This window comes from Lontra canadensis, unplaced genomic scaffold (genome assembly GCF_010015895.1).
Source record: "Lontra canadensis isolate GAN:19392208 unplaced genomic scaffold, GSC_riverotter_1.0 scaffold5, whole genome shotgun sequence".
In the NCBI taxonomy this organism is placed as follows: Eukaryota; Metazoa; Chordata; class Mammalia; order Carnivora; family Mustelidae; genus Lontra; species Lontra canadensis.
This window is the reverse complement of record NW_022630999.1, coordinates 39,775,876-39,787,183: the sequence shown is the minus strand read 5'-3', so window position 1 is coordinate 39,787,183 and position 11,308 is coordinate 39,775,876. Positions and strand designations below refer to the sequence as shown.

The following is an 11,308-nucleotide window of genomic DNA, read 5'->3' as shown; positions in this document are numbered from 1 at the left end:
TGTTTGGCTTTCCTATGTGAAGAGATTTTGAAAGGTCTTATTGTTAATAAGCTCAAAAATATAAAGCACTGCACACAAGGCCTGGCTCCAAAACCTTAGCTATTATCACTGTTCTTATTATCGTTACTACCGTTAGTAATGACAACAGAGTACTGAAAAGGGGTGGGGAAGACACCAGAACACAAATACAGTCTATCTTCCTCATCATCAAAGCTTAAAGAAACAACTAGCCTAAACAAGCAGCCAAATTATTTTTATGAAAAGCAAAACCAAGATAGTATTTCCCCCCCAAATGAGGCTTTAACTAAAGTTAAAAAAGACAGTAGATTAATATTAAAACAGCGTTTATTTGTTAATGTAACATAGGAAATTAAAGCAAGTTACACTATCTTTAAAAACACAGCTAATGCGTTTTAAGAGAAACCCTTCCCTCCCACCCCCCATCCCCGCATGAATTCAGAATCTAAGAGAAGTAACCATAAAACAAAGTTTTGTGGAATCCTTCATCCAAGAGTGCTTACATGATGATTAGGTTAATATTGCCTTCTTACAAAATTTCTCTTTTCTATTAAAAAAAATTTTTTGTAGCCTTGATTGTTTATTACAAAAATTCAGTACAAAAGTTCGATATATTGAAAAATGCCCCCCCTCACAGCACCATTATATATAGCAGAGAGTAATCAAGAGCAGATTGCTAATCTAGATGGAGCAATCGTCAGATTATACCCAGACACACAGTGGTTTATTTACCCTCCCATCCCCTTCTCATAAGAACTTAAAAAAACACACATACAAAAAAATGTCAAAAATTTGAGGAACCCTTCCCAAACAGTACACAGTTAGTTCAGTGTCAATAATTCACATCTTGCAACAAAGTGTATGGATATGGTTTCTTTTACAAAACTTTCAGTGTCAAAAAAGGAAATTAAGGCCATCAGATTCGCAGTTTAAAAATTCACATAAAGGAAATACAAAAATATTCTGTGCTTCTGAGAAGGCTCTGCACTGCATGTTGGTAAGGATTACCATACTTCTTTATTTGGAGGAAGACCGTTGACTTGAGAAGTCTACATAATTGCACAGCTTCTGTTGGATGCTCTTGTGGTTCCCTGATGAGGCAAAGGAGAAAGACAGATCAGTGCTAAGAAAGTAGATAACACTACTTTCAACTAAGGCAGAGACAGGACAAATCCGTATTACCTGACTGCGAATGAATCCTTATCATCTCTCACGTACCCTTTCTAACCTTTTCTTACAGACTCCTTCCAACAAATTTGAGAACAGCGACACTGAACTCCAGCTGCACATTCGGATCTAGAGGAGCTTAAAGAATAAATCTGATCTAGGTGCCTAGACCAACTAAATGAGAGTTTCTCATTTAAATGGAGAAGTCTATCTATTTATATGTAATTTTAAAGCTCCCTAATTATAATATGCAGCTGAAGTTGAAAGCTGCTGTTCAATAAATAATCTCCTTTTATAACTTGGGAAACAGGAGGTCAGCAGGTTCCATTTGGAACCACATCAGGGATCCTGACGGGCTGGGTCCTCCGCTTACACATCCCAGAGCACGTGCTCTGGCTTCACCCTCAAATGTGAAGTCAAAATGGCTCCCTCCCTCACAGTCCAACTTGTGACTTACTGCCGGACTGGGCTGAAACTGGCTTATTGAAGGTCACAAAAAAAAACCCTCTAATCAATTCGAGAGGCGACTGGACCAATTCTCTAATACAAAGTCAAAATATCTACTCTTTCATCTTCCCTCTTTTAAACCTTGAAGTCACTACCTACCCTGATCACAAAAGCTAAAAGCTTCACCCATCTGACCTCTTTTCCTTCTCTCCCCACTCAAGTTCAGTCCCTACATCTCCATGAACCTCCACTCACACAGTCCCTCCGTGTCTCTGCAGTCTGCCTTCTCGAGTCAACTGCGGATCTGGTCTCAGGGTCTCCCTGGCTCCTCAGTGTGCAGACGCTACCTGCCCAGGCATCCCGACTGCACACTTACCACCAAGCTCCCATTTCCTGTATGTCTGACACACACCCTCCGACAACTGGACAGATATGCTTGGTGCCCAAGTCTTGACACATCCCCTGTGGTAAACGAAGGACCATCACAGACTCTGCCACTCCTCCCATCAAGAGCTGAAGACTATTTACTCTCACCTGGGACTGGAGAAGGCCTAGAGATTCACTTCGGCTATGAGAATATGAGCCTTGCCTTTTAGAGATCCTTTTCACCCTCCTGGAAGCCAGCTGCTATGTTATAATTAAGCTTGGGCTAAACTACTGAAAGATAAAGGAACATGGAGAGAAATAGGGAGAACCTTCCAGCCCCAGCCATGATCTCAGCTGAATGCAACCGCAGCATTAACTTCACTCTCCATCACGTGGACCAAAAGAACTAAGTGCCCAGCTGAGCCCAGTCAAACTACCATCACGGCAAGTAAGAAACTGGTCTACAGCACTAAGCTCTGGGGTATATGTTAAGGCAGCCAACATGTAACTCAAATATCCACAGAACACCAATGCCCGTCCTCAATACTCAGAACACTGCCAGTCCTTCAGAACACCACACAAGCACACTTCCTGGAGATCTTAACTCTTCCTGTGGCCTTGTCTCTGGCATCTGCCTGCTCCAACTCCTACTGTGAGCCACCTGTCCCGCACTGAGACCTCTCTTACACTGTTACTGTACTTCCAGTCGTTATAACGCTTTCCATTAAGGGTAGGAAATGGATCTTGTCCTTGTTTTCTTGTTCAAGCTAAACCTAAAGTATCTGTTCTTAAATAGTCCTCCAAAATGTATGAGGAAGTATGCAAAACTTCATTCTACCTCATACAATCCACTTCCAGTGGTTCTCAACCCCGGGGGCTAACCACATACAAGAATGTTTTTTGGAGTAGGACTGGGGCCAGTGAAGTAAAACAGAGATTTATAAATCTGCAGATACAGAGACAAAGTCTTACAAGGATAAGGGTAAGAATTCTGATTAATCATCTGACTCAAACAGCTTGAGAACATAAACTGAACGCTCATTACTTATTAATAATTCCAATTTAATTAATTAAAATCAAATTTGGAGTTTCTTTATTTCAAGTGTTCTCAAAAGCCCAAGCATCAGCTAAAATCTATCTTATAATTAGATGATTAGAAACCTAATATAGCAAGGATTTTGTTTCCCACTGCAGTTGAGTATTACTCTGGTTTTTAAAGTTTATATGCAGATACTCTAAGTTAGTGATCTAAACTTCTCTCTCACAGAACTCTTTTTTGAGCATGCATTCCAACCCATACATACATATTTGTAAGTGATATGCAGGCCCTACCTGAACATACTAGGTACACTATAAAACAAAACTGAAATGTGACATCATTAGAAAACAAATGTTTTAAAAGATGTGCTAATGTATTCTCCCACTCTCTAATGTGCTATCTTGACTAACACCCTCAGGAAAAACGCACCAACACCAACTGGCCAATCACTTACATGGTTCAGCAAGTAACGGGGAAAAAAAAAAAAAACACCTCACTATTGATTTTGGTTTTTCCATATTTCTGTCAATAAAACTTAAATATGTGAAAGTAATACCTGCTGGTGGAAAAGTTCTTCTTCTGCAAGCACTTCGGGTGCTTCCTCCTCCTCCTCCTCCTCCTCAGGTATGGTGGTTTTAAAGACTGTACTTCTCTGAGCAACCTCCTGAAAACAAGAGTGGCTCCAACTTAAGTTAAAACCATACTAAAAAATCACAAAGGCAGTCAGGGAGAGGGAACTTTGCTTTGCCGAACTTTTAGAAAGAGCACCTTTCCTACAGTAGGGATTATTTTTTTAAAAAGAAAACAGTGGTTCCTCGAAAGCTTTAGCTACTGGGCAGGAAATTTTGCATAACTGGTAGCAGTTCTGAGATCTTCAATATTCCCTGCAGGGGAGCTCCTGGAGTCCAATGGGAAACACCTGCTGCAAAGTTTCCAATGCTTTTGATTCCGTTCTGTTACTAAGAGCTCTGGGAACCGTGTGGCACATTGGATTCTTTATAACACTCCCCAAGACTTCAGCTTCAAGATCCATGCTCCTAGCAGAAAGAAGGTACTAAATAAATGCTGACTAAAATGACAATGAAGGCCAAATGCTGTGATCTTGGGGACCATGGTGGCAACACTCCACCTTCAGCAACTGGTTCCTCCTGGGAAATGGAATCAAGACAGATGAGCCCTCCCTTCTTCACATTAGTGGAGAAGCTCCAACGTATTCCGCACAGAAAACAGGCCTGTCCCTCACTGGAGCTAAGACAGAATGAACGACTTCCATTCCCTGCCAAAAGGCTCGCGTACAGATGACTCTCCTGGAGAGAAGGCCGACTCGCACGATGCAGCCGTGTCTCTGTGTAAGCAAAAGGCTGACCAGCAAGTACATGAGTGTGTCCCACAGAGAGCCGCAGAGCTGCTCACCTTACTCTGTACCAGATCCTAAGGTCACTCAAGAAAGAGAACTCCATGCATGAAGATGCTAAGATTACGTCAGTAAAAGCTTATCTGGAATCTAACACACAACAAGCTAGTTTAAAATGGCAAAGAAAGAAAACCAAAAACCGTGTCGTACAAATGAGAGCTCCACATTAAATATGTCTAAGGATATATTTTATAAATGAAGCAAAGTGTACACTAGTACTTTCTGGGGAATCTTGATTATTGTTGCATGGACAAATAAGATGGACTATTCTGAGAGTTTCCATTAGTCAGAAACTTCAGTTCTGGGATCTCAGTCAGTGCCTACACACACAAATAGCCATTTCATAAATATCAGCCTGCTTTGACCAAACCCACACGGACAAAAAAGCATGTGAGTCTAGGTCAATTATAATGCTCTGAAGTAAGAGATCAATTGGGGGATAGCAGCATACAAAACAGAAAAAGAATTCTCAGAAAGCTCTTAGAGTACCCAGTTTTCCAAAATTCATCCTAAAATGAGGAAAGAAAAGTCAAAGAAAATCTGCTAGAGAATTCCTACATTCCAGCTCAGGCAGCTGGTGACCAGTGTAGACACCTCATCTGGAAATGTGGGCTCTTAAGGTACATGACATAAGAATATTGTCCTCAAATGCAAAACTCAGAAAAAGCAACCTTCCCAACAAATACAAATTAATTCAATTTAACTACTTTTAGTGTAAGCATATGGTTAAGTACTTTTCATTTGACAACACTTAAAAACCAATTAATGTAATGCAGAAAGCCTGTATAGAAAATGAGTGTGCTAAATGTTAAAAAATATAGAAAAATCATAAAACAAATTTAGAACCAAAAATCATTGGGAGATTGAGGCCCAGGAAATTGTTATTAGTCAAGGTGCTAATAGATAAATGTCTTTATCAAAAAAATTCCTCTCAGCAAGATATCGAACCCTATCAAGTGCCCTAAAAGACCCACATAGTCTGTCTACAAAACGTACTATCAGTTGGTCCCTATTAAAGCCTTACACACATAAAGGTACACAACTCAGGAGTGTACTGAAGCCACCTGACATGTTCACCTCTGCCAGCTCTGTGCGGTCACGACATGCTGACAGCCTGAAGTCACCACAGTGGTAGTGCAGGATACCCACACCACAGAGATCAGCAAATGTTACATACAGATCAGAGCGGTTTTTGTGGGTAGAAGAGCCGACAGTTAAACTATGATATCTCTGTACACGTAAGTTGTCATTCACATATACAAGTTTCAGTTATGACTATATTTCAGAAGGTACAGAGAGATGGCTTTCTTAGTTCCCTCACAGAAAAACTTTCTAGGGACGCCCTGGTGGCTCAGTCGGTTAAGCATCTGCCTTTGGCTCAGGTCATAATCCCAAGGTCCTGGGATGGATGGAGTCCCTCGTCAGGCTCCTTGCTCAGCAAAGAGCCTGCTTCTCCCTCTGCCTGCCGCTCCCCCTGCTTATGCTCTCTCTCTCTGACAAATAAATAAAAATCTTAAAAAAAAAAACAAAAAAACAAAAAACATTCTAGAGACAGGTGGGTGGTTCAGTCAGTTAAATTTCTGGCTTTGGATCGGGTCATGACCCAAGGGCCCTGGGATTGAGTCCTGCATCTCAGGAGCCTGCTTCTCCCTCTGCCACTCCCCCAGCTTGTGCTCTCTCTCTCTCTCTCCTTCTCTCTCTCTCCACTAGACAAATAAATAAAATCTTAAAAAGAAAGAAAGACATTCTATTTTAGCATGTCAACATTTGCTGTTGTTAGTTGTCCACTATTCCCATCCTCATTTGTCAGTGAAAGCTCCCAGTTTTAGCTGGGTCCCCATCTCTCCTAGAGAGATGGGACACACAGTCATAGGAGCAGAGGAAGATCAAGCTATTGGAGAGGAGAAGGCAGCTCAAGCTAACTCTGTCCTCCAGACTCCAGGGACTGGTTTAGAGGTGAGCCTGTGACCCAGGCTGGTACCATGTAAGTAAAGCCCTGGATGGAAAACTCACGGGGAATGAAGCTCTTTCCCACAAAGAACCAACCTCGAACAAGGCACCTCCAGGAGCATCCGGCACTCATCCTGCCTCAACCAAAGAGACGCTCTGAAAACAGGGACACAGAAGATCCTTGAGGACACTGGGTAAGCCACTGGATCAAGTCCACTATCTCTGGATTTTTGGTTGTGTGAGCCCGTATAGTCCCATTACAGACAGTTTAATTACATTTTCTGACACTTCCAATGCCTCAGCAAGAGGAAAATTTACATAAAAAATTAAACTGACTTAAGCTAATTATCTACAATCCTACAGAACAATGGTCTTTATGGTGGTAATTATGGATTGTTGCAAATATGGCCTGGGACCTACTAATAAACAGTTTCAGAATTAAAGAAATAAATTCCAAATGTATTTGTCTGACAACCACAGACGTAAAAACTGTGTTCATGAGGCACCTGGGTGGCTCAGTCATTAAGCAGCTGCCTTTGGCTCAGGTCATGATCCCAGGGTACTGGGATCAAGCCCCACATTGGGCTTCCTGCTCAATGGGAAGCCTGCTTCTCCCTCTCCCACTCCCCCGTTTGTGTTTCCTCTCTTGCTGTATGTCTCTCTGTCAAATTAATAAAATCTTAATAAAAAAAAAAATTGTATTCATGATATTTTCCTCATTTCTGATAGAAGCCACTTAACAGAGCCCAGCTAGCGGAAGACAGAAGTTGGTTAAAAAGAACAGACAAACCAACGAACCAAATAATTTAATATTCACAGATTTAAATTATGAAGGAAAACCTGAGCTCTAGTTAGCTCTAGTTAGCATTACGGAGATGTCACTCTAATACCACCTCAAGCCCCATCCCCATCACGGTATCTACCATCTATTTTGGGGGATTTTCTTTCTTTCTTTTTTTTTTTTTTTAATTTTTCTTTAAGATTTTTTAATTTATTTATTTGACAGACACAGATCACAAGTAGGCAGAGACAGGCAGAGAGAGAGGGGGATATTTTGGGGGATTTTCAACCTGCTACATTCTAAACTCCTACAGGATCACTTGTACTCCGAACACATTTTCACAGAGAAACAAACGGCAAGATGAGGCCTGCTGCATCAGCCAGGGCCCCTCATCACAGGGCTTCTGGACCTGAGCAGATCGCCACTCAGCCACGTGTGGAGAGAGCCGTGTTCTGTCAACGCCAACGTCAGGGGAGTGCCCCGCAGTGGAGCCACCATCCTTGCCACAGGGCAGTGGCCACAGAGGAAGGACCCCAACGTGCAGAGACAGAAACAAGCAAGGGTTTCCGCAGAGAGATCAGGAGGAAGCCTACAAGTGACTGACGGCATGGGTCAACAACGCTGCTCCCCTGAGAACCAGGCTGAGTATCGGGGATGACTACCCCAGAGCCGCCCCAAAATCTCGCACAACTGTGCTGAGGTTGACAGTGAAAGAATCACAGGCCATTTCCCTTCCCGGCTCTGCCTGAGATCAAGGAAACTCCTCACCCAGTAGACAAGGATTCCAGACAAAGAGCAGTCCGAAAACCAGCAGACACGCCTGGTGAGGGACAGACGGGAAGACCGCCAGGCATGGGACTCGGAATGCAAACACCTACAGCAGATGCTGTTAGTTATTTTATTTCTCTGAACTTAAGGGAGGGTCTGTGTTTAATTTTTACAATTTTTTTAGCCAGGAAATTCTTACTGAAGGCCTATTCTGTGCCAGGGAAAATCAGAATAGGTCCTTGCCCATGATGTGCTTAGGACTCTAGTGAAAGGCCAATGGGCCAAGCACCAGACAGGGTTAAGGGGTCTGCAGCTGACATCACGGGAGTGGAGAAAGAAACCCAAAGGGGAAACTGCAAGTGGACCTGCACCCACTCCCTCCCTGGCACAGCCCCATTTCTGGAGGGCAGGTATGCATGCGTGCATACGGCATGGGAGTCTTGATGGAACAGTAAGGGTAGGGAACGTTCTTTGATAAGAATCTAGGACTGACATGTTGAAAACACAGCCATCAAGCAGATGTACACTCCAAAATCTATAAACTCAAGAGTTTCACAAACATTCTGAGAGCTAGGAACATAGCTAATAGCTAATAACATAGTCACCAAAGGCCAGATATATACATTCTGAGTGTTTCCCAATGAGTATCTCTTTTATATTATACTCCTTACATTAGTATTATCATAGCTCTGTGACTTGCTTTATTATTATCCACCATTTCGAAATGAGAAGACTAAGAGAGGCGAAGGAACTTGCCAAAAGTCACAAACCCAGAGGGCAAAGGAGGCAGAAACCAGAGCCTGTGCTCATGTTCAGTGCTCCACAATACATTCCCATTTCACTCCTAAAATGTGAAGTCCTCTTCACTTTATTTACTCAGCAGCCTTGGCCTGGTGTAAGCAATCAGTCACTTCACGTTTCAATGTGACTGCAGAAAAGGTATCACACCTGCACAAAGAACTTTCAAGTGGAACAGACACTGGAGTGGTTCTGACAAAATGGCCTTACCTCTCCCTGAGAATTTTTCAATATAACCTTCACATCTTCGCCAGTGCCCCATGAGTTCTGGTTCTTCCAGATGAGGTCAGTGGGAGGACTGGCTGTGACACCAGCATTTGCAGCCCAGATCTAGAAAAAAGAAAGAACATCAGTCCACCAAGAATCCAGCCCTCCCAAATCTTCGTGACAGCAACATAATGAAGAACACTGAACTCCTAATTCTAAGTCTCAGAACTGTGTCCCAGCTTCAGACTCGCTGTAGAACTACCCGTGGGTCCAAGAGTGCCTACGTAGGCCCCAGCCTCCCCATCCAATAAATGGGAATGCTGATGCCCAGGGATCTGAGGTAACACTGTCTACATTCACCTCCTAGCCCTCAACATGTCAAAATGTGTGCCAAGTGGTCTTATTCTCATTATCCATAAAATAGGACAGAAGCGGGATTGCTGTGAAGAATAAGGGATTAACCGCACAGCAGGGCTGGGTCACTGAGCAAGGATTAGCTCTCCCTGTCAGCACCCAGTTAAGGGTTTTATGGGCCATTCTTCCAGAATGGAGCCCTCTGACCCACTCCAACAGTATCTTTCAGCTGTCAAGAGCAGTCAATGAAGAGATCCTACTAATTCCTCTCAAAAAATCTGCAGCAGACAGCCCATCTAGAATATTCTTATAGAAACTGGTATGTCTCCAATGAGGGGCAGTGTCACAATACTCCATGAGTGTCTACGGCTGAACTCCACAATGCATGCAGGGAATGAACGAATAACCCATTAATCAATCATAAGCAGGACTACTACTGAAATAGGCAAACAATTGCTTTTCCTTTTTCAGAAGCAAGGGAATTCTACCATATTTTTAATGCATTTTATTGGCAAAAGAGTACTGGTAGAGTGGAGAAAATGTGAGTCAGAAAACCTAGGTGTGAACCCTGGACAAATCACTACAACTCTACCAGCCTCGATGTCCTCATCTGTAGGGATACTACCTACAGGATACTACCTGGTCTTAAGATTTCTAAAAGACCATATGAAAAAAGAAAAGTTTTACATCCCACAAATTATTTCACAATATAAATGGCCACATCTTGGCAACAGGTAAACTAGAAATAGTATTGGTAGGTATTTTTTTTTAGGTGGGAAGAAAAATCTATGAATTTCTGATTAGAAGGGAGCCTGTCCCCTTCAGATGCCCACCTGAAGCTGAGAGATCTTCCATCAGCATTGTAACTAGGAAGCGACAAGGAGTGTTTACTGAGGTAAAACAAAAAGCAATTGGATCTGGGCTGTTAGGTCATATGGAATGTTAGTGTTTTCCTAAGTTTAAGCAACACTTTTTCACCATGGTTCCTATGGAATCATAGTTGGTTTAGTGTTAATAATAATCATAAAATGTTGGCAATCCTACTGGGTCATTTAATCTGAAACTATTCTGTTCCAGAGCTACCTTATTCAATATGCTAGCTATACATGGTCTGAGCATCTGAAATGTGACTAGTCAAAATGGAGATGTACTGTGAGGCTATCCGTACGTTCGAACACTGAGTCCAAAAAAGAAAAAAAGAAAAATCAAAAGGTAAAGTATCTGGCTAATACATTTTTATATTGGTCACATGTTGAAAGAAGAGTATTTTGGATACATTGAGTTTAATAAAATATAGTACTAAAGTTAATTTCATACCTTTCTTTTTTTACTTCTCTTTAATGTGGCTACAAGAAAATTTCAAATATATATATATATATATATATATATATATATATATATATATAAAATTCCAGAACACAAATAAGAGAAATATATATATGTATATGTAGATCTTTGCTATTGCCTGGTACAATTTTACAGTAAGATTAGTTATCACAACCATGTTCCAGAGAGCTTCTTATCTCATTTAATGCTAGCTACTGAAAGGAAGGGAGGAAGGAAGGAAGGAATAAATAAATTACATTTCATATGATAACTGAGTTCTCCACTAGACCTATAGTATATATATCTATTTGGTCCCTGAGGAACTATATCTAGTAGAAAAAGCAGATGATTAGCATAATGGTTTCACATTACTTTAGAGAGATAGAGAGCACACTCAAATCTGAATCTTCTGAATTAAAATGTCAGATTCTTTCCATCACATTATGCAGCTTCCATTAGACACATAATAGGACTGAAGAATTTTCTCTCACTATAATAATTACTGAAGAGAAGAAAGGACAGTGTGGTTAGGATATTTTTCCCATTTTTTACCATTACAAAATTAGCATCTGATATTTTCACAGTGGGTATCAAGCTCTATGACACACTATTTAAGGAAGTCTTAACTAGTTTGAGCCTTTGATCTTTAACACTAAGTAAGATGTGTATCAAT

The 11,308-nt window shown here is 41.5% G+C and overlaps 1 protein-coding gene across 1 annotated transcript in view; it reads right to left on the bottom strand.

The window, feature by feature from the left end:
- Positions 1–327: 327 nt before the first annotated feature.
- Positions 328–11,308, bottom strand: part of LMNB1 (lamin B1) — a 53,010-nt gene continuing 42,029 nt past the window's right edge. Inside the window, exons 9-11 of the mRNA XM_032851952.1 lie at positions 8,959–9,078; positions 3,594–3,701; positions 328–1,109 (exon numbers count right to left, since the gene is read on the bottom strand). Coding sequence (XP_032707843.1) covers positions 1,068–1,109; positions 3,594–3,701; positions 8,959–9,078 — 270 coding nt within the window. The 3' untranslated portion in view covers positions 328–1,067. The remainder of the gene's footprint in view (positions 1,110–3,593; positions 3,702–8,958; positions 9,079–11,308) is intronic.